The sequence below is a fragment of the Balaenoptera borealis genome (assembly GCF_965194805.1).
Source record: "Balaenoptera borealis genome assembly, contig: HAP1_SCAFFOLD_1392, whole genome shotgun sequence".
In the NCBI taxonomy this organism is placed as follows: domain Eukaryota; kingdom Metazoa; phylum Chordata; class Mammalia; order Artiodactyla; family Balaenopteridae; genus Balaenoptera; species Balaenoptera borealis.
Window position 1 is genome coordinate 1 of NW_028122830.1, and position 23770 is coordinate 23770.

Here is a 23770-nt window from a genome sequence, read left to right on the forward strand (position 1 = left end):
ATGAAGTCTGTACACTGAAGAGAACAGTCTCACATCTAGTTTTCATTTTGTTTTATGTCATAGTACCTTATTTATAGCATTCACTGGTGTGTTTGTAGAATACAGATGTTTTCAAATGCTCTGGTTTTGTCTACATGGTTATCTCCTTGTCCTGTTTGTAAGGAATCCAACATTGTAAGACATATTGCATGTTTTTCTCTTGACGATTGTTGACCTTGAAGCGTCATGAACTAACTTGAGCTGTTGGATTCTGTGGAGAAACGTTCAAAAGGGTCTGTGAAAAAGGCACTGTGGTGAGTCGCATTATGCACCCGAGCGTAAGGAGCAGATATCTGCCACCAGCCCAGCTTGGCCTGGATTGCCTCTGTTTTAGTTCCCCTGGTTAGTGCTTTTCTCCCTAACCACTCTTGTGACTGTGATAATGTGAGTAAGGGCGGAGTTGCTAATGATCTATGTGTGAGGTAAGCTGGTTTGAGGGAGGCAATCTATGGACCTAGTCATTTTCCTTGGTGGTAAGCTTTCAGGGGTGCAGAGATTGATCTTCCTGGGGCCTTTTCTGGTCCCAGGAAGATATCGCATAGATGGGACCTCCCAAGACACACATTGAATCTTTAGGCCTGTTTTTCCTATTATGAGGTACGAGTTTCTTCACTGATGGGGATGATGCTTATCTGAGAAGAAATTGTGAAAGGTGGTGTAGTGTAGAGGTGTGGCTTAAGCTTTTAAGTTTTCCTCCAGGTTTTTCCCCTAACCTTCCTACTTCGGACGGCCTACTTACATGATACTAGTAGGTGATGTCTGGCTAACAACTTCCTAAATATACCTGCAAGCCAGATCAGTGTCTCTTTTCTCTGTATTCCCATGGAAATCAAGAGTCCCGCCGAATTTTCCATCGAAACAGTTGATTTGTGTTGTCTCTAGGAATTCTAAAGGGCGTACCGTTGCTTCCTAACCGGTGTCATTTGGGAGATCCGCCTCTGTACGTTCAAATGATTAATTTTGAGACTTTGCTCATGTGTGCAGTAAACCCTTGAATTCCCTAAGACCTTCCTTTCCTCCGTCTCCTACCCCATTAAGCCCGCTTCAGTTCATCTCCTGAATTTCTTTGGAATCTGTCAGCCAGCTCTTCCTCAACTTCCTAATACTGAACTTGCCTGTCTGTTGCGATTAGGTCCTAACTAGTGTCCATATATCTTGTTTCCTTCCAATCCACTCTTCACACAAGAAACCTTCAAAGCAAGTTGGAACGTTGCTCATAAACATCGCTCACAAGCATTGTTTTGAGAATAGAAAACACACTGTTGGCCTTTAAGACTCTGCGTGGTCTAGAATCCTCTCTGCTTCTCTAGTCCCATCTTGTGCCACTTTTGCCCTCACTTTCTATGCTTCAGATACACTGAATTAACCTTAGTTCTCACTCATCTGACAGAAGTCAGTTCAGATACTATTTTTCACTGTGATTCCTAGCATTAAGGAATTTGATTATCAGGTTTTGTATGAGGACTATTTCATCAGGGGTACAGAAGTTCTGGCCATCTCTGGTTTTGGATACCCCTTATTTGTTGAGACCTTTGCGTTGTTTGGTTGCCTTTTGTCTGTTTTCCAGATGGGGAAGTATAGGTTATTACTAGGTGGGGTTGAACAAGTGGAGCAGCAAACTGCAAAGCAGAAAGAAGAGGGACGTACTATAGAGGGATATGACTTCCATTCTCAAGGCGCCTGCATCCTGTGCAGGGAGACAGCCTAACATAAAATGTGCCTAACAACAAATATATTGACTTCTTACTAAAAATCTCCAGTTCATAGAACCGAGGGGTTTGTACCTTCTCCTTTAAAAGTGATAGTCCTGGGACTTCCCCGGTGGTCCCGTGGTGAAGACTCTGCGCTTCCAATGCAGCAGGCGTGGGTTCAATCCCTGGTTGGGGAGCTAAGATCCCACATGCTGCGCAGCCAAAGAAATTTTTTTCGAACGTTATACTCCTGTATTATTGGCTTTAGTGGTTTAGATTTTGTTTTACTGTTAAGAAGATTTCAGTTTATTTACCGGGAACAAACAACACATAATGTAAAAATAGTTTCCCAGAAACGATTTCCATCATTCTCTTCTTCCCTTTCTCCCGCAGACTGGTGTTTCACCTTGACAAGTTCTCTGTCATTCCATAGGAAAGCTGTCTGGCTTGGAGGTTGCAATCCCAGGGAATTTTTCATCAGCGGGGAAGTCTCCATCACTACAGAGGAATCAAGGGAGAAGTCAGTCCCTGGTAAGTGAGATGCTCCCCCTAAACACCAACACAGCAGTCGTGTACCTTTCAAGGGGTTCAGGGGCAAGATGGGCAAGGCATTTCTACTAACTCTTCTTAAGGATCACGGACAGTGCCCTATGCTACGAGGTAAGCGGTGACTGTTGTAGTTCTTACTGGTGATCCTTTCCTGTCACTGATTCTCGGCTTTCTTTGTATTTCATAGGACTGTTGTAAGTCCAATACAAAATGAGTCTTATTTTTAAAAACCTGAAATGTTTTACAGAGCCTAGCATTCTCATATAGGGTCCTTTCCATTCTCCCCACTTTCCCGAGAGGCCAAGAACACGTCACACCATGAACTAGGAGAGGGGGTAGAGCCCTTGCTGATGAAATACATCAACAAAGACAGAGTCTTAGCCTGCTTGCTCTCTGGACAGGATCTCGGACCACAAGGTCTTCAATCCTGGTATAAATGAAGGAAGTGAGGACAGTTCAACTGGCACTCTGATAACAAGAGTTCTGAAACACCTTCCGAAGAGACTATAGCAGTAGATGAGGGAAGGGAGTGCTACAGTGTGGCAGTACAGGGGGAATGATCGGCTACAGCAGTGAAAAGTGTGGTACCGATTGGTGTGCTCTCGGGGTTCTTGTACATGTAGCATAGATGACCTCTACAGTGGCCCTCCCACCTTCCCACCTGCATTAGGTGTTCTTTTTTTTTGTAATTTATGTTTATGTATTTATTTACTGTTTGAACTTATTTATTCTACGTATTTATTTTTTTGGCTGCACTGGGTCTCTCATTGCTGTGCACGGGCTTTCTCTAGTTGGCGGCTAGCGGGGGCTACTCTCGGTTGCGGTGTGCGGGCATCTCATCGCGGTGGCTTCTCTTGTTGCGGAGCGTGGGCTGTAGGCACGTGGGCTTCGGTAGTTGAGGCTCACGGGCTCTAGAATGCAGGCTCCGTCGTTGTGGCACATGCGCTTAGTTGCTGCACGGCATGTGGGATCTTCGCAGACCAGGGCTCGAACCCGTGTCCCCCGCATTGCATTGGCAGGCGGATTCTTAACCACGGCGCCACCAGGGAAGCCCTAGGTGTTCTCATATAGAGTCTAAAAACAGAGGGCACTGAGCGAAGGTAGTGGTTATTAAAGGCTCAGGATCTAAATTCTACCTGCCTCTACACCCCTTCCCAGCTGTCGATTTGACCCCATTTTTGAATGCCGACCTCATTCTTCAACTTTCTCTGGCGTTTGTTAATACTCACCTTGAAAACTTGTTTCTGTGATGCGTTGAGCAGACACAGGGTGGCAGACTGCAGAGGCGGAAGCTGGTGGTCGGATATTTGTGGGCTGAATCTCCTTCGGTCCCATTCCCATTTCTGGTTGCCCAGAGGCCCGACTTCCTGTGTATGACGCCGAGCCGTAGGATTGCGGGCAGGAGCCAAGTTCTCCATACAGTAAAGACCCCAGTGTGCCTTGGTCATAGTAATATACCTGGCTTCCTTCCTGGCAGGGAAGTGACAGGCGGCTCTGCCCCTGATTTGGAATCTGAGATGGTGTTCCCTGAGCAAGGCTGGCAGAAAGCGATGGATGTAGAGGGACCATGTTCTTGGCGTCTGAAGTTTTATCATACTGGGCTGCCAGAAACATGGAGGAGGCAGCTGTGTGGCGGTCAGTGAGTGCCAGAGTAAAGTCTCCGAGTGAAGAAGAATTCTTTTCAGTGCTTGCTGTGATGTCCCACTCAAGAACACCTGGATAGGAAGCAGCTGAAGTGGAGATCTGGCTGTGGTCAGTAACTCCAGATAACATAGTCGTGCTAGAATGTTGGTAAAGGTAGGCACTACCCATGAGTGTCTGGAAAGGGGTACCGGTAGCCGATGCCGAACTGACGGCAGGGGCAGAGACTCTGGAGAAGTTGCAGACACTTCGTGTTAGGGAAGTTGCATTGCTCACCACAGGAGGAGAATGCTGCAGAGAATTTAGAGTTCCAAGTAGAGATGGATGTTGGAAATTTTCTGTAAGAACAAGAGGGTCATGAAAAACTCAGGGAGGTTGAGAAATTCTCACTACGTTTGAGGAACGGCATCATCTGAAGGTTCTTGCTATCAGGACACCTCTACTATCACTACTTCCTGAGAAACCCAAAATCAGACAGTTGATGATGGCTGTAAGGACTGAGCAGTTTTCCACTCTTCTCTATTCACTGCCTGTGCTCCCATCTTGGGCACAGACGGGCAGAAGAGCCAAGTGGTGTGGTTCAGAGATTGTTCTCTAGGCTGGAAGCAACCTTCTCCCTGCCCTGTCTTTCCCTTCAGCCTGCACTCGTATTGACTTCTATGCTATTTCCTAGACTGGAAGCATTTTAGAACTAGGAGGCCCTTAGAGAACTTCGATGTTCTCAGTCTCATTTCGTGAGTAAGGAAACTGAGGCTCAGAGAGGTCGGGTTGACTTGTTCAAGTTCTCTCATTATGTTAGTATCATTACCAGGTTTCAGAACCTAAGTATCCTGACTTCCTTGCCAGGACTCCACTCTGAGCATGATACTGCCAGAAAGCAGGAGAAATAGAACTTATAATATAGGCATTTTTTTTGTCCATTAGAAAACAGTACGGCTATTACCATTGTCGTCTTCAGTGTCTCCCTTTGCTTGTGCAGTTCCCACGCTATTACCTAGAGGTGACGTACAGCTCAGTCCAACTGGTGAATTGAAAGAGTCATTTTTGCCCTCTTCAAGCCTGGTTTCTCATCCTACCTCAAAATGATTACCCGAAAGTGGATTTCTTAAGTGCTTTTGGAAAGGGAAAAGTTATCTGATTACTTCAGATTACTCACCTATAAAGTGGTTATAACACCACCACCAATAATAATAGCAGTAATAATTAATAGATGAATAAGCTGATCTATTGCGTATGATTTATATGGAGGAAGATACAATAAGTTCTAGAAAGACAAAGAAAAATCATGACAAGCATATTACGTTAACGAAAAAGAAATCCATAGATATTAATGAAAACTGGGGTATGTGGCAAGTATCGAAGCCTAATGAATTTACTAACAAATGGCATTCTGTACCATCCATGCAATATTATGAAAGTGAATTTTGCCCACTCTATTTTAGTGAATACTGTTAACCAGAAAACACGATGGAGGTGATAGAGGTGAATGAATTCCTAGCCAATGCATACAGACAGAGAAGGTATGTCAGTAAAAAATGCATAACAAGCAACAGAATGCAATAAATGTGCATGTATAGGTAGCCACAACACATATAGACAAGTATTTCAATGAAAACCGGTACGAAGCAGACAGCAAAATAATAAGTGTAAAAGAGTTTCATTATTGTGCTCCTTCATATTTTTACCCAGCAAGTAAGAGGTATTAAGCCTAGGGGAAATATATATTTCAATGAATATAGCTTATATAATAAGCAGAAAGGAAGCTTAAAATGTATCAGGAAGGTTTTGGGATTTATCCTAGAACTTAGATTAGAATCATCTTCAGCATCCAAGAAGATGGCATCCCAAAACCTCAAAAAACCATCATGCCTAGAATCCAATTAAAAAAGATTTTCAAATGTAAGAAAATCCACAGGACTCCACAATATGGTTTTCGATAAACGTGGATGTTTGTTTGTTTTGTTTCTTTGGCCGCGCCGCGTGGCCCTGGCCGTGAAAGCACCGAGTCCTAAGCACTGGACCGCCAGGGAATTCCCTAAGTGGGGGGAATTAGAGATGTGGGGCTTGACTTTTTCTTCTTCTTCTTCGGTAGCTAAGCTCTACAAGCGAACGATGGCTGTTGATCAATGTGCTCTCTGTGTTAGGAAGGAAATAACTGTAAAAATGAAAAGCAGCCTTGCCTTAGAACCTACATATCACACAAAGGAAAATAGTCCTTCTGATTCAATTTAGAAGATATCACTTAAAATGTTGAATTGGTGAAATGTCTACCTAGTTTAAAAATTAGAAAGAATAAAACACTGAAAAGCAGCCCCCTAGATAACCACTGTGGTTGCTTGCTTATAGGAGGCATCATTTCTAAAACGTATTTCTAAAATGTTTATATTCAAAACTGTCAAGTGGCCAACTGTATTCAGAGAGGCAATAAAAGAAAGAAAACGGAGTATGACTTTTCTGATAAGCTGCCTTTCCTGGTGATCCCCTGTTCTGGCCTTACTTTCCTTCTTAGTCTGTTAATGTAAGGGTTTGCTACCATCAACTTGGTTTTGCCCTGCTCTGAGCAGGTTTCCCTCTGTGCTGTTTCTGCTTTAATTGAAAATCTTTGGTTCCCATCAGCATTCCATTGCAAACTCCGTTTTTCTTGAGAGCTCCTCTATGCTTTCCCTCTTCATTCTTACATTTTCTCCCATCTCTTGGTGCCTGTTGGCCTGTGCTAATGAAAACCATCCTAAACTTCCTTACGCTCGACTCTGTGCCTCCCTGTAGAGCCCAGTACTCTCCATCCTCTCTCCCTATTCTCTCTTTTCAACTAGTCGAAATCCTAGTGGAGGGAGACCATTAGAGATGAAACATCTTGGTATATATTGCTAGTTTTCTATGTCCCCTGGCTTTTCTATGTTTCTGTTGAAACACTCTTGAGAAGTGTCTGATTTCGTTTTCTACATGGGTACCCTTTAAGGCTCAATACTGGAAAAGAAGGGGATCAGAGTGATCAACCCAACGTGGTATCCTAACGTAACAGTTAAGGAAAGCAACAGGCTTTGTGAGACGACAGCCAGTGATTTGTCCAAAGTCACACAGATAGTAAACGTCAAAGTCAAAAGTGAAATTAGGTCTCCAGACGTGTAGTTCAATACTTTCCCTCATTATTCCATGCTATTTTGAATCTCCTACTCAATTTAGGGGCAAAAGAAATCGAACGCAAAACTTTCCAAAGTTTCTTTTCTTACCTGACATGGTCAGAGAAGAGGAAGCATCCACTGCAGGTACAAGGGATGAGGAGACAACACTAGAGGATGTCTGAGTGGCTGCAGCTGAACGGCGCACGTGTCCAGTACAGAGGTCACTGGTTACTGGTCCAAACAGCTCCACGGAAACCCCAAGGCTCTACCAAGTGGTAGTAGGTTTGGTAGGAGAGTGATGTCACAAAGCAGGCAGTTGAAAGGTATGAGAGAGCCAGTAGGGAGGTCCGATCCCCAACAGGAAGGCGGGCTTGGGTGAAGAGAGTGTAGGAGAGCTAAAACAACACCTGAGTTTCTGAGCTCTGGGGAGGAAATCCTAGAAGACAGATTTACCTCCCCCAGGCTCTTCCATTAGGGAAATCATTGCCACATTTCTTACAGACGTTCATTAATACACTGAACTAAGAGTTACTTATATTCTACAGAGTATTCTATTTTATGTATCATATACTTAGAGCTATATAGATCTTATTTAATTAATAATCCTTAGGAAGGAAAGAGCCATCTAGTTTGAACTATTACAGTTGTTCTGAAATCATATGTGTCTAATGAGTGAACTGATAGCAGCTTTTAAGGAGCCAAAGTAGGGATTAAGAAGCTCTTTTTGTAACTTGGTTCAAGAGTAGGGTGAAGTTTCTTGAGTGTACCTTGTGGAGAATGTTGTGGTCCAAGGCTCTTCTCTTTTAGTTTCTTCTCCTTGACTCCTACCTTCCTTGGGCTGGGCTAGGCTAGGCTGGGGGCCAGGTTGGACTTGCGACTTAACGTTTCTCTTCCGCTTTCTCTTTTTTTTTTTTCTTCCATTATGGGCATTGCTTCGAGGACAAGCCTTGATCTTGCATTGGACGTTACTTCCTGTCAACTTCCAGCAGCAGGAGTCTTCTTTTCAGTGCTTGATGCTTCACGAAATAGACTCTGCCCGTTGGCAGCAAATACCAGAGAGCTAGGAGACAGAGCTGGTTGCAGACCTTTCCTCTTCCAGCCTTTGGTTGCAATTGTTTGGCCCATAATTTGCTAGCTCTAGTTCCTTGGGCCACACAGGTATCCTGCCATCTCCAGCTCTTGTTATATGTGAGAGACATTCTGAACACTGTCCCTTTTTCTTTGCACAGAAGTATATACAGTGTGGCAGTTACTGTAATCTCCTCCGCCTTGCAAACAGCCACTCTAGAATCTTGGACCTCTAGGACTCTCTGTCTTGCATGCTTGGGGGCAAGGCCAAGCAAAATGAAGAGGAGAATAATTAGAGAAAGAGGAGGACGTTGGTGGAGAATTGGGAGCAGGTAAGGTGAAAGGGCACAGGAGAAAAGAGATGCATGTAGACTTTTTGGTTTCTGTGGGAAACAGGTTGACACACTTGGGCCTCATTTGGTATTAACAGAACAGAGAGTTAAAGATCTAAGTAGCTAGATAGTGTGCAGCAACTGCCATGAAGTCTGTACACTGAAGAGAACAGTCTCACATCTAGTTTTCATTTTGTTTTATGTCATAGTACCTTATTTATAGCATTCACTGGTGTGTTTGTAGAATACAGATGTTTTCAAATGCTCTGGTTTTGTCTACATGGTTATCTCCTTGTCCTGTTTGTAAGGAATCCAACATTGTAAGACATATTGCATGTTTTTCTCTTGACGATTGTTGACCTTGAAGCGTCATGAACTAACTTGAGCTGTTGGATTCTGTGGAGAAACGTTCAAAAGGGTCTGTGAAAAAGGCACTGTGGTGAGTCGCATTATGCACCCGAGCGTAAGGAGCAGATATCTGCCACCAGCCCAGCTTGGCCTGGATTGCCTCTGTTTTAGTTCCCCTGGTTAGTGCTTTTCTCCCTAACCACTCTTGTGACTGTGATAATGTGAGTAAGGGCGGAGTTGCTAATGATCTATGTGTGAGGTAAGCTGGTTTGAGGGAGGCAATCTATGGACCTAGTCATTTTCCTTGGTGGTAAGCTTTCAGGGGTGCAGAGATTGATCTTCCTGGGGCCTTTTCTGGTCCCAGGAAGATATCGCATAGATGGGACCTCCCAAGACACACATTGAATCTTTAGGCCTGTTTTTCCTATTATGAGGTACGAGTTTCTTCACTGATGGGGATGATGCTTATCTGAGAAGAAATTGTGAAAGGTGGTGTAGTGTAGAGGTGTGGCTTAAGCTTTTAAGTTTTCCTCCAGGTTTTTCCCCTAACCTTCCTACTTCGGACGGCCTACTTACATGATACTAGTAGGTGATGTCTGGCTAACAACTTCCTAAATATACCTGCAAGCCAGATCAGTGTCTCTTTTCTCTGTATTCCCATGGAAATCAAGAGTCCCGCCGAATTTTCCATCGAAACAGTTGATTTGTGTTGTCTCTAGGAATTCTAAAGGGCGTACCGTTGCTTCCTAACCGGTGTCATTTGGGAGATCCGCCTCTGTACGTTCAAATGATTAATTTTGAGACTTTGCTCATGTGTGCAGTAAACCCTTGAATTCCCTAAGACCTTCCTTTCCTCCGTCTCCTACCCCATTAAGCCCGCTTCAGTTCATCTCCTGAATTTCTTTGGAATCTGTCAGCCAGCTCTTCCTCAACTTCCTAATACTGAACTTGCCTGTCTGTTGCGATTAGGTCCTAACTAGTGTCCATATATCTTGTTTCCTTCCAATCCACTCTTCACACAAGAAACCTTCAAAGCAAGTTGGAACGTTGCTCATAAACATCGCTCACAAGCATTGTTTTGAGAATAGAAAACACACTGTTGGCCTTTAAGACTCTGCGTGGTCTAGAATCCTCTCTGCTTCTCTAGTCCCATCTTGTGCCACTTTTGCCCTCACTTTCTATGCTTCAGATACACTGAATTAACCTTAGTTCTCACTCATCTGACAGAAGTCAGTTCAGATACTATTTTTCACTGTGATTCCTAGCATTAAGGAATTTGATTATCAGGTTTTGTATGAGGACTATTTCATCAGGGGTACAGAAGTTCTGGCCATCTCTGGTTTTGGATACCCCTTATTTGTTGAGACCTTTGCGTTGTTTGGTTGCCTTTTGTCTGTTTTCCAGATGGGGAAGTATAGGTTATTACTAGGTGGGGTTGAACAAGTGGAGCAGCAAACTGCAAAGCAGAAAGAAGAGGGACGTACTATAGAGGGATATGACTTCCATTCTCAAGGCGCCTGCATCCTGTGCAGGGAGACAGCCTAACATAAAATGTGCCTAACAACAAATATATTGACTTCTTACTAAAAATCTCCAGTTCATAGAACCGAGGGGTTTGTACCTTCTCCTTTAAAAGTGATAGTCCTGGGACTTCCCCGGTGGTCCCGTGGTGAAGACTCTGCGCTTCCAATGCAGCAGGCGTGGGTTCAATCCCTGGTTGGGGAGCTAAGATCCCACATGCTGCGCAGCCAAAGAAATTTTTTTCGAACGTTATACTCCTGTATTATTGGCTTTAGTGGTTTAGATTTTGTTTTACTGTTAAGAAGATTTCAGTTTATTTACCGGGAACAAACAACACATAATGTAAAAATAGTTTCCCAGAAACGATTTCCATCATTCTCTTCTTCCCTTTCTCCCGCAGACTGGTGTTTCACCTTGACAAGTTCTCTGTCATTCCATAGGAAAGCTGTCTGGCTTGGAGGTTGCAATCCCAGGGAATTTTTCATCAGCGGGGAAGTCTCCATCACTACAGAGGAATCAAGGGAGAAGTCAGTCCCTGGTAAGTGAGATGCTCCCCCTAAACACCAACACAGCAGTCGTGTACCTTTCAAGGGGTTCAGGGGCAAGATGGGCAAGGCATTTCTACTAACTCTTCTTAAGGATCACGGACAGTGCCCTATGCTACGAGGTAAGCGGTGACTGTTGTAGTTCTTACTGGTGATCCTTTCCTGTCACTGATTCTCGGCTTTCTTTGTATTTCATAGGACTGTTGTAAGTCCAATACAAAATGAGTCTTATTTTTAAAAACCTGAAATGTTTTACAGAGCCTAGCATTCTCATATAGGGTCCTTTCCATTCTCCCCACTTTCCCGAGAGGCCAAGAACACGTCACACCATGAACTAGGAGAGGGGGTAGAGCCCTTGCTGATGAAATACATCAACAAAGACAGAGTCTTAGCCTGCTTGCTCTCTGGACAGGATCTCGGACCACAAGGTCTTCAATCCTGGTATAAATGAAGGAAGTGAGGACAGTTCAACTGGCACTCTGATAACAAGAGTTCTGAAACACCTTCCGAAGAGACTATAGCAGTAGATGAGGGAAGGGAGTGCTACAGTGTGGCAGTACAGGGGGAATGATCGGCTACAGCAGTGAAAAGTGTGGTACCGATTGGTGTGCTCTCGGGGTTCTTGTACATGTAGCATAGATGACCTCTACAGTGGCCCTCCCACCTTCCCACCTGCATTAGGTGTTCTTTTTTTTTGTAATTTATGTTTATGTATTTATTTACTGTTTGAACTTATTTATTCTACGTATTTATTTTTTTGGCTGCACTGGGTCTCTCATTGCTGTGCACGGGCTTTCTCTAGTTGGCGGCTAGCGGGGGCTACTCTCGGTTGCGGTGTGCGGGCATCTCATCGCGGTGGCTTCTCTTGTTGCGGAGCGTGGGCTGTAGGCACGTGGGCTTCGGTAGTTGAGGCTCACGGGCTCTAGAATGCAGGCTCCGTCGTTGTGGCACATGCGCTTAGTTGCTGCACGGCATGTGGGATCTTCGCAGACCAGGGCTCGAACCCGTGTCCCCCGCATTGCATTGGCAGGCGGATTCTTAACCACGGCGCCACCAGGGAAGCCCTAGGTGTTCTCATATAGAGTCTAAAAACAGAGAGCACTGAGAGAAGGTAGTGGTTATTAAAGGCTCAGGATCTAAATTCTACCTGTCTCTACACCCCTTCCCAGCTGTCGATTTGACCCCATTTTTGAATGCTGACCTCATTGTTCAACTTTTCTCTGCCGTCTGTATACTCACCTTGAAAACTTGTTTCTGTGATGCGTTGAGCAGACACAGGGTGGCAGACTGCAGAGGTGGAAGCTGGTGGTCGGATATTTGTGGGCTGAATCTCCTTCAGTCCCATTCCCATTTCTGGTTGCACAGAGGCCCGACTTCCTGTGTATGACGCCGAGCCGTAGGATTGCGGGCAGGAGCCAAGTTCTCCATACAGTAAAGACCCCAGTGTGCCTTGGTTACAGTAATATACCTGGCTTCCTTCCTGGCAGGGAAGTGACAGGCGGCTATGCCCCTGATTTGTTCGTGGGCCTCCTGATCCAGCAGTTCCCTTGGCTCTGCCCCTGTCGTCAGCTGCCCCTAGGATAACTCTGAGCCCTAGCCACTTCTCTGGTAGATTTCCCTATTCCCCCACTACAGTCACACCTGAATAAGGCAACTCAGACCTTTCAGAGATGTGTCCTGAACCTCTTGTTTTCTGAAATACCTATCTGGTGGTTGTGAGACTTAAGGCCAGCGTCCCCGAGAGACTTTTTCTATTTCTCCTAGTAAACCTAGACTCATCTTCTGTCACCTTCAACTCTACTCCAATTGTGTTCTTTCAACCCAGACCTCTGACCCTGCTTTTTACTTCTGCCATTTCATCCTCGCTCCTGCTTCCTTTCCTAAATCCATACGTCTCTTTTGGCCTTCCTAGCCCTGGGCCAAGTTCCTTCCTCTTTGCTCAGTTTTTACCCCTTTCCTTCATTCTCCCATCCAACTTTCAGTCCTTCCTTTCTCACGCCCCAGTTAGCAGCATCTGAAAATTCGAAAGGTTTGTTACTCGTCTATTAATTGTATTCCATTTACTTATTCAGTTCTATACCTATCTTACCTGTGTATGGAAGAACAGCTGGTAGCCAAGGTGGCACCAAGAATCCTAGCAGCTCTCACTTGACGTATCCGTAGTAGTCGGCAATTTCCATTTCGTTTTCCCTCTCGGTGAAAAATTGCAGCTTGCCCGAAGAGGTGTATCCGGCAGCATTCTCCCGTTGTTGTTGAGCCCGCCTCTTCATGGCCTCTCGCTCTGGCCTCTGCTCTTGTTCGATGGGCTTTGACATGACTGGCTCAGGCACGTTGGGTTCCCTCCATGGAACTCGTTGCTTGCTGAAGTCTTGGAGTAGAAATTGGGTTTGGAGCTTGGGTGGGGACTGGCGCTTATTCACAGCAGGGGGAACAGGCTCCCGCTGGAGAGGAGCGCCAGATGAAGTTTTGGAGGGTGCAGGCCTAGGAGCAGCAGACTGAGGGACACGAGGCTGGGTACGGTTGGTCCAAGCCGGTTGGGTTGGGTTGGTCACAGTTGGCTGAGCTGGTTTGGCGGGGCCTGGCAAAGAGGCAGGAGCTGGCTGGGATGAATTGACTGCAGCAGGTTGAGCTGAGTCAGTAGAACCAGGCTGGGCACGGTAAGCCCCAGCAGGCCGATGTGAGGCCAGAGACTGTGGCCTCCGAGGAGCGGGTCGAGCTTGAGGCTTGTCCCAGGCAGAAAAAGGCAGAGGTATCAACTTGACCTTCCCAGGAGGAGGCCGCTCATACTGGGCTGGAGATGGACACTCTGTTTCAGCACTGCTGTCTGGTTTCTGGGCTTGGACTTGCGTTTTCTCAGGACCCTTCCCCTCACGTGGGGTATGCCGCCATGGCTGGATAGCTGGAGGTGGCTGGGGGTCTTTGGGGTTGCTTGACTTTCCCAAGAGCCGACAGGAAGAGAGCCCAGTTTTCGTCTCATTCTTCTTCCCCAGCGCATGAAGAACCTTCACAGACTCCAGCATGCGCACGCCAAGGGAGGTTCGAGGCTTTTGAAAGCTCTGTTGGAGAAGCTCAGTTTGGTGTTCCTTTCGCTTCGTGTGGGGGATTGCTGGCTTCTCTTCTGCCTTGACTTTGTTCCCTGACTGCTTGTTCTCTTCAGCCTTGTTTCTCCCTCTGGTCCTTTTGGTCTTTTCCTGCCCGTGGCTCTTCGTTTTGCTGATCTTTCTGGATGCAGCTTTCTGAGGTTTGCCTTGAGAGTGCTTGGCCGTGTTCACAGGAGCCCTGTCACTGACTGCAGCGTGGCATATAACCACTTCTCCCCCTAACAGTCACTCTGGATTCTTTGGCTGGATTTTGGCCTTGGGAGCGCCACTGATAGGCTCAGAGGCTTTCTGTTTGTTCTTCCTGGGTTGATCAGAGGGAACCTTTATGACACTTGGCTTTTCCTGCACCTGATTCACCTTAATGGCTCTGGTGTCTTTAGCTTTGATCACGTTGGGACCTTGGGATTGACCAAGATCTTTCAAAGGATTAAAGAGCTGGGGAAGGTGAATATCCTCCGCCAGTGTAGTAATGTCTGCAAGACCACTGCTAGGTTCAATCCCATTTTCAAGTGTCCCTAGGTCCTGACGACTCCGGCTGTTCTCTCCCAGATCAGCATTTTCAGAACCAGGCTGCTCCTCTTGGCTGAGGGGATCGGTGCAGGCCAGCGGCTGGTGACTATCAGGGATTCCTAAAGGGAGTAGTGGAGGATCTTGGTTCTCTGTTGGGATCTGGTAGGCATCCAGAGGCTTTGAAAGCTTGGTTTTGATATCATCCACGTGCTTACTCTCTATTTGTCCCTGGCTTGGAGCTGGAGGCAGGGCCAGGAGACGCCTGGCACTCTGGACTGGAGCTGTCACTGAAATGTCCCCAAGTTCAGATGGTGGGTTACTCTCAAGTATGTGGCTGTTTCTGCTACTGCAGGACTCGGGGAGTTCTTGACTTTGTGTCACACAAAACGTCTGGCTTGGAGGTTGCAATCCCAGGGAATTTTTCATCACCAGGGGGGAGGTCTCCATCACTACAAAGGGATCAAGGGAGAAGTCAGTCCCTGGTAAGTGAGATGCTCCCCCTAAACACCAACACAGCAGTCATGTACCTTTCAAGGGGTTCAGGGGCAAGATGGGCAAGGCATTTCTACTAACTCTTCTTAAGGATCATGGACAGTGCCCTATGCTACGAGGTAAGCGGTGACTGTTGTAATTCTTACTGGTGAGCCTTTCCTGTCACTGATTCTCGGCTCGCTTTGTATTTCATAGGACTGTTATAAGTCCAATACAAAATGAGTCTTATTTTTAAAAACCTGAAATGTTTTACAAAGCCTAGCATTCTCATATAGGGTCCTTTCCATTCTCCCCACTTTCCCGAGAGGCCAAGAACACGTCACACCATGAACTAGGAGAGGGGGTAGAGCCCTTGCTGATGAAATACATCAACAAAGACAGAGTCTTAGCCTGCTTGCTCTCTGGACAGGATCTCGGACCACAAGGTCTTCAATCCTGGTATAAATGACGGAAGTGAGGACAGTTCAACTGGCACTCTGATAACAAGAGTTCTGAAACACCTTCCGAAGAGACTATAGCAGTAGATGAGGGAAGGGAGTGCTACAGTGTGGCAGTACAGGGGGAATGATCGGCTACAGCAGTGAAAAGTGTGGTACCGATTGGTGTGCTCTCGGGGTTCTTGTACATGTAGCATAGATGACCTCTACAGTGGCCCTCCCACCTTCCCACCTGCATTAGGTGTTCTTTTTTTTTGTAATTTATGTTTATGTATTTATTTACTGTTTGAACTTATTTATTCTACGTATTTATTTTTTTGGCTGCACTGGGTCTCTCATTGCTGTGCACGGGCTTTCTCTAGTTGGCGGCTAGCGGGGGCTACTCTCGGTTGCGGTGTGCGGGCATCTCATCGCGGTGGCTTCTCTTGTTGCGGAGCGTGGGCTGTAGGCACGTGGGCTTCGGTAGTTGAGGCTCACGGGCTCTAGAATGCAGGCTCCGTCGTTGTGGCACATGCGCTTAGTTGCTGCACGGCATGTGGGATCTTCGCAGACCAGGGCTCGAACCCGTGTCCCCCGCATTGCATTGGCAGGCGGATTCTTAACCACGGCGCCACCAGGGAAGCCCTAGGTGTTCTCATATAGAGTCTAAAAACAGAGAGCACTGAGAGAAGGTAGTGGTTATTAAAGGCTCAGGATCTAAATTCTACCTGTCTCTACACCCCTTCCCAGCTGTCGATTTGACCCCATTTTTGAATGCTGACCTCATTGTTCAACTTTTCTCTGCCGTCTGTATACTCACCTTGAAAACTTGTTTCTGTGATGCGTTGAGCAGACACAGGGTGGCAGACTGCAGAGGTGGAAGCTGGTGGTCGGATATTTGTGGGCTGAATCTCCTTCAGTCCCATTCCCATTTCTGGTTGCACAGAGGCCCGACTTCCTGTGTATGACGCCGAGCCGTAGGATTGCGGGCAGGAGCCAAGTTCTCCATACAGTAAAGACCCCAGTGTGCCTTGGTTACAGTAATATACCTGGCTTCCTTCCTGGCAGGGAAGTGACAGGCGGCTATGCCCCTGATTTGTTCGTGGGCCTCCTGATCCAGCAGTTCCCTTGGCTCTGCCCCTGTCGTCAGCTGCCCCTAGGATAACTCTGAGCCCTAGCCACTTCTCTGGTAGATTTCCCTATTCCCCCACTACAGTCACACCTGAATAAGGCAACTCAGACCTTTCAGAGATGTGTCCTGAACCTCTTGTTTTCTGAAATACCTATCTGGTGGTTGTGAGACTTAAGGCCAGCGTCCCCGAGAGACTTTTTCTATTTCTCCTAGTAAACCTAGACTCATCTTCTGTCACCTTCAACTCTACTCCAATTGTGTTCTTTCAACCCAGACCTCTGACCCTGCTTTTTACTTCTGCCATTTCATCCTCGCTCCTGCTTCCTTTCCTAAATCCATACGTCTCTTTTGGCCTTCCTAGCCCTGGGCCAAGTTCCTTCCTCTTTGCTCAGTTTTTACCCCTTTCCTTCATTCTCCCATCCAACTTTCAGTCCTTCCTTTCTCACGCCCCAGTTAGCAGCATCTGAAAATTCGAAAGGTTTGTTACTCGTCTATTAATTGTATTCCATTTACTTATTCAGTTCTATACCTATCTTACCTGTGTATGGAAGAACAGCTGGTAGCCAAGGTGGCACCAAGAATCCTAGCAGCTCTCACTTGACGTATCCGTAGTAGTCGGCAATTTCCATTTCGTTTTCCCTCTCGGTGAAAAATTGCAGCTTGCCCGAAGAGGTGTATCCGGCAGCATTCTCCCGTTGTTGTTGAGCCCGCCTCTTCATGGCCTCTCGCTCTGGCCTCTGCTCTTGTTCGATGGGCTTTGACATGACTGGCTCAGGCACGTTGGGTTCCCTCCATGGAACTCGTTGCTTGCTGAAGTCTTGGAGTAGAAATTGGGTTTGGAGCTTGGGTGGGGACTGGCGCTTATTCACAGCAGGGGGAACAGGCTCCCGCTGGAGAGGAGCGCCAGATGAAGTTTTGGAGGGTGCAGGCCTAGGAGCAGCAGACTGAGGGACACGAGGCTGGGTACGGTTGGTCCAAGCCGGTTGGGTTGGGTTGGTCACAGTTGGCTGAGCTGGTTTGGCGGGGCCTGGCAAAGAGGCAGGAGCTGGCTGGGATGAATTGACTGCAGCAGGTTGAGCTGAGTCAGTAGAACCAGGCTGGGCACGGTAAGCCCCAGCAGGCCGATGTGAGGCCAGAGACTGTGGCCTCCGAGGAGCGGGTCGAGCTTGAGGCTTGTCCCAGGCAGAAAAAGGCAGAGGTATCAACTTGACCTTCCCAGGAGGAGGCCGCTCATACTGGGCTGGAGATGGACACTCTGTTTCAGCACTGCTGTCTGGTTTCTGGGCTTGGACTTGCGTTTTCTCAGGACCCTTCCCCTCACGTGGGGTATGCCGCCATGGCTGGATAGCTGGAGGTGGCTGGGGGTCTTTGGGGTTGCTTGACTTTCCCAAGAGCCGACAGGAAGAGAGCCCAGTTTTCGTCTCATTCTTCTTCCCCAGCGCATGAAGAACCTTCACAGACTCCAGCATGCGCACGCCAAGGGAGGTTCGAGGCTTTTGAAAGCTCTGTTGGAGAAGCTCAGTTTGGTGTTCCTTTCGCTTCGTGTGGGGGATTGCTGGCTTCTCTTCTGCCTTGACTTTGTTCCCTGACTGCTTGTTCTCTTCAGCCTTGTTTCTCCCTCTGGTCCTTTTGGTCTTTTCCTGCCCGTGGCTCTTCGTTTTGCTGATCTTTCTGGATGCAGCTTTCTGAGGTTTGCCTTGAGAGTGCTTGGCCGTGTTCACAGGAGCCCTGTCACTGACTGCAGCGTGGCATATAACCACTTCTCCCCCTAACAGTCACTCTGGATTCTTTGGCTGGATTTTGGCCTTGGGAGCGCCACTGATAGGCTCAGAGGCTTTCTGTTTGTTCTTCCTGGGTTGATCAGAGGGAACCTTTATGACACTTGGCTTTTCCTGCACCTGATTCACCTTAATGGCTCTGGTGTCTTTAGCTTTGATCACGTTGGGACCTTGGGATTGACCAAGATCTTTCAAAGGATTAAAGAGCTGGGGAAGGTGAATATCCTCCGCCAGTGTAGTAATGTCTGCAAGACCACTGCTAGGTTCAATCCCATTTTCAAGTGTCCCTAGGTCCTGACGACTCCGGCTGTTCTCTCCCAGATCAGCATTTTCAGAACCAGGCTGCTCCTCTTGGCTGAGGGGATCGGTGCAGGCCAGCGGCTGGTGACTATCAGGGATTCCTAAAGGGAGTAGTGGAGGATCTTGGTTCTCTGTTGGGATCTGGTAGGCATCCAGAGGCTTTGAAAGCTTGGTTTTGATATCATCCACGTGCTTACTCTCTATTTGTCCCTGGCTTGGAGCTGGAGGCAGGGCCAGGAGACGCCTGGCACTCTGGACTGGAGCTGTCACTGAAATGTCCCCAAGTTCAGATGGTGGGTTACTCTCAAGTATGTGGCTGTTTCTGCTACTGCAGGACTCGGGGAGTTCTTGACTTTGTGTCACACAAAACGTCTGGCTTGGAGGTTGCAATCCCAGGGAATTTTTCATCACCAGGGGGGAGGTCTCCATCACTACAAAGGGATCAAGGGAGAAGTCAGTCCCTGGTAAGTGAGATGCTCCCCCTAAACACCAACACAGCAGTCATGTACCTTTCAAGGGGTTCAGGGGCAAGATGGGCAAGGCATTTCTACTAACTCTTCTTAAGGATCATGGACAGTGCCCTATGCTACGAGGTAAGCGGTGACTGTTGTAATTCTTACTGGTGAGCCTTTCCTGTCACTGATTCTCGGCTCGCTTTGTATTTCATAGGACTGTTATAAGTCCAATACAAAATGAGTCTTATTTTTAAAAACCTGAAATGTTTTACAAAGCCTAGCATTCTCATATAGGGTCCTTTCCATTCTCCCCACTTTCCCGAGAGGCCAAGAACACGTCACACCATGAACTAGGAGAGGGGGTAGAGCCCTTGCTGATGAAATACATCAACAAAGACAGAGTCTTAGCCTGCTTGCTCTCTGGACAGGATCTCGGACCACAAGGTCTTCAATCCTGGTATAAATGACGGAAGTGAGGACAGTTCAACTGGCACTCTGATAACAAGAGTTCTGAAACACCTTCCGAAGAGACTATAGCAGTAGATGAGGGAAGGGAGTGCTACAGTGTGGCAGTACAGGGGGAATGATCGGCTACAGCAGTGAAAAGTGTGGTACCGATTGGTGTGCTCTCGGGGTTCTTGTACATGTAGCATAGATGACCTCTACAGTGGCCCTCCCACCTTCCCACCTGCATTAGGTGTTCTTTTTTTTTGTAATTTATGTTTATGTATTTATTTACTGTTTGAACTTATTTATTCTACGTATTTATTTTTTTGGCTGCACTGGGTCTCTCATTGCTGTGCACGGGCTTTCTCTAGTTGGCGGCTAGCGGGGGCTACTCTCGGTTGCGGTGTGCGGGCTTCTCATCGCGGTGGCTTCTCTTGTTGCGGAGCATGGGCTGTAGGCACGTGGGCTTCGGTAGTTGAGGCTCACGGGCTCTAGAATGCAGGCTCCGTCGTTGTGGCACATGCGCTTAGTTGCTGCACGGCATGTGGGATCTTCGCAGACCAGGGCTCGAACCCGTGTCCCCCGCATTGCATTGGCAGGCGGATTCTTAACCACGGCGCCACCAGGGAAGCCCTAGGTGTTCTCATATAGAGTCTAAAAACAGAGGGCACTGAGCGAAGGTAGTGGTTATTAAAGGCTCAGGATCTAAATTCTACCTGCCTCTACACCCCTTCCCAGCTGTCGATTTGACCCCATTTTTGAATGCCGACCTCATTCTTCAACTTTCTCTGGCGTTTGTTAATACTCACCTTGAAAACTTGTTTCTGTGATGCGTTGAGCAGACACAGGGTGGCAGACTGCAGAGGCGGAAGCTGGTGGTCGGATATTTGTGGGCTGAATCTCCTTCGGTCCCATTCCCATTTCTGGTTGCCCAGAGGCCCGACTTCCTGTGTATGACGCCGAGCCGTAGGATTGCGGGCAGGAGCCAAGTTCTCCATACAGTAAAGACCCCAGTGTGCCTTGGTCATAGTAATATACCTGGCTTCCTTCCTGGCAGGGAAGTGACAGGCAGCTCTGCCCCTGATTTGGAATCTGAGATGGTGTTCCCTGAGCAAGGCTGGCAGAAAGCGATGGATGTAGAGGGACCATGTTCTTGGCGTCTGAAGTTTTATCATACTGGGCTGCCAGAAACATGGAGGAGGCAGCTGTGTGGCGGTCAGTGAGTGCCAGAGTAAAGTCTCCGAGTGAAGAAGAATTCTTTTCAGTGCTTGCTGTGATGTCCCACTCAAGAACACCTGGATAGGAAGCAGCTGAAGTGGAGATCTGGCTGTGGTCAGTAACTCCAGATAACATAGTCGTGCTAGAATGTTGGTAAAGGTAGGCACTACCCATGAGTGTCTGGAAAGGGGTACCGGTAGCCGATGCCGAACTGACGGCAGGGGCAGAGACTCTGGAGAAGTTGCAGACACTTCGTGTTAGGGAAGTTGCATTGCTCACCACAGGAGGAGAATGCTGCAGAGAATTTAGAGTTCCAAGTAGAGATGGATGTTGGAAATTTTCTGTAAGAACAAGAGGGTCATGAAAAACTCAGGGAGGTTGAGAAATTCTCACTACGTTTGAGGAACGGCATCATCTGAAGGTTCTTGCTATCAGGACACCTCTACTATCACTACTTCCTGAGAAACCCAAAATCAGACAGTTGATGATGGCTGTAAGGACTGAGCAGTTTTCCACTCTTCTCTATTCACTGCCTGTGCTCCCATCTTGGGCACAGACGGGCAGAAGAGCCAAGTGGTGTGGTTCAGAGATTGTTCTCTAGGCTGGAAGCAACCTTCTCCCTGCCCTGTCTTTCCCTTCAGCCTGCACTCGTATTGACTTCTATGCTATTTCCTAGACTGGAAGCATTTTAGAACTAGGAGGCCCTTAGAGAACTTCGATGTTCTCAGTCTCATTTCGTGAGTAAGGAAACTGAGGCTCAGAGAGGTCGGGTTGACTTGTTCAAGTTCTCTCATTATGTTAGTATCATTACCAGGTTTCAGAACCTAAGTATCCTGACTTCCTTGCCAGGACTCCACTCTGAGCATGATACTGCCAGAAAGCAGGAGAAATAGAACTTATAATATAGGCATTTTTTTTGTCCATTAGAAAACAGTACGGCTATTACCATTGTCGTCTTCAGTGTCTCCCTTTGCTTGTGCAGTTCCCACGCTATTACCTAGAGGTGACGTACAGCTCAGTCCAACTGGTGAATTGAAAGAGTCATTTTTGCCCTCTTCAAGCCTGGTTTCTCATCCTACCTCAAAATGATTACCCGAAAGTGGATTTCTTAAGTGCTTTTGGAAAGGGAAAAGTTATCTGATTACTTCAGATTACTCACCTATAAAGTGGTTATAACACCACCACCAATAATAATAGCAGTAATAATTAATAGATGAATAAGCTGATCTATTGCGTATGATTTATATGGAGGAAGATACAATAAGTTCTAGAAAGACAAAGAAAAATCATGACAAGCATATTACGTTAACGAAAAAGAAATCCATAGATATTAATGAAAACTGGGGTATGTGGCAAGTATCGAAGCCTAATGAATTTACTAACAAATGGCATTCTGTACCATCCATGCAATATTATGAAAGTGAATTTTGCCCACTCTATTTTAGTGAATACTGTTAACCAGAAAACACGATGGAGGTGATAGAGGTGAATGAATTCCTAGCCAATGCATACAGACAGAGAAGGTATGTCAGTAAAAAATGCATAACAAGCAACAGAATGCAATAAATGTGCATGTATAGGTAGCCACAACACATATAGACAAGTATTTCAATGAAAACCGGTACGAAGCAGACAGCAAAATAATAAGTGTAAAAGAGTTTCATTATTGTGCTCCTTCATATTTTTACCCAGCAAGTAAGAGGTATTAAGCCTAGGAGAAATATATATTTCAATGAATATAGCTTATATAATAAGCAGAAAGGAAGCTTAAAATGTATCAGGAAGGTTTTTGGATTTATCCTAGAACTTAGATTAGAATCATCTTCAGCATCCAAGAAGATGGCATCCCAAAACCTCAAAAAACCATCATGCCTAGAATCCAATTAAAAAAGATTTTCAAATGTAAGAAAATCCACAGGACTCCACAATATGGTTTTCGATAAACGTGGATGTTTGTTTGTTTTGTTTCTTTGGCCGCGCCGCGTGGCCCTGGCCGTGAAAGCACCGAGTCCTAAGCACTGGACCGCCAGGGAATTCCCTAAGTGGGGGGAATTAGAGATGTGGGGCTTGACTTTTTCTTCTTCTTCTTCGGTAGCTAAGCTCTACAAGCGAACGATGGCTGTTGATCAATGTGCTCTCTGTGTTAGGAAGGAAATAACTGTAAAAATGAAAAGCAGCCTTGCCTTAGAACCTACATATCACACCAAGGAAAATAGTCCTTCTGATTCAATTTAGAAGATATCACTTAAAATGTTGAATTGGTGAAATGTCTACCTAGTTTAAAAATTAGAAAGAATAAAACACTGAAAAGCAGCCCCCTAGATAACCACTGTGGTTGCTTGTTTATAGGAGGCATCATTTCTAAAACGTATTTCTAAAATGTTTATATTCAAAACTGTCAAGTGGCCAACTGTATTCAGAGAGGCAATAAAAGAAAGAAAACGGAGTATGACTTTTCTGATAAGCTGCCTTTCCTGGTGATCCCCTGTTCTGGCCTTACTTTCCTTCTTAGTCTGTTAATGTAAGGGTTTGCTACCATCAACTTGGTTTTGCCCTGCTCTGAGCAGGTTTCCCTCTGTGCTGTTTCTGCTTTAATTGAAAATCTTTGGTTCCCATCAGCATTCCATTGCAAACTCCGTTTTTCTTGAGAGCTCCTCTATGCTTTCCCTCTTCATTCTTACATTTTCTCCCATCTCTTGGTGCCTGTTGGCCTGTGCTAATGAAAACCATCCTAAACTTCCTTACGCTCGACTCTGTGCCTCCCTGTAGAGCCCAGTACTCTCCATCCTCTCTCCCTATTCTCTCTTTTCAACTAGTCGAAATCCTAGTGGAGGGAGACCATTAGAGATGAAACATCTTGGTATATATTGCTAGTTTTCTATGTCCCCTGGCTTTTCTATGTTTCTGTTGAAACACTCTTGAGAAGTGTCTGATTTCGTTTTCTACATGGGTACCCTTTAAGGCTCAATACTGGAAAAGAAGGGGATCAGAGTGATCAACCCAACGTGGTATCCTAACGTAACAGTTAAGGAAAGCAACAGGCTTTGTGAGACGACAGCCAGTGA

The 23770-nt window shown here is 46.4% G+C and overlaps 1 protein-coding gene and 1 long non-coding RNA gene across 2 annotated transcripts in view; both read left to right on the top strand.

Moving 5' to 3' along the window:
- The first annotated feature begins 2128 nt into the window (after positions 1 to 2128).
- On the top strand, positions 2129 to 15402 carry LOC309622015. The gene is made up of 3 exons (XR_014240421.1): positions 2129 to 2261; positions 10712 to 10853; positions 14907 to 15402. It is a non-coding gene; the product is annotated as an uncharacterized lncRNA (long non-coding RNA).
- A 3604-nt stretch (positions 15403 to 19006) lies between these two features.
- Positions 19007 to 23770, top strand: part of LOC309622014 (uncharacterized protein) — a 127383-nt gene continuing 122619 nt past the window's right edge. The window contains exons 1-2 of the mRNA XM_082409234.1: positions 19007 to 19049; positions 19151 to 19178. Coding sequence (XP_082265360.1) covers positions 19155 to 19178 — 24 coding nt within the window. The 5' untranslated portion in view covers positions 19007 to 19049; positions 19151 to 19154. The remainder of the gene's footprint in view (positions 19050 to 19150; positions 19179 to 23770) is intronic.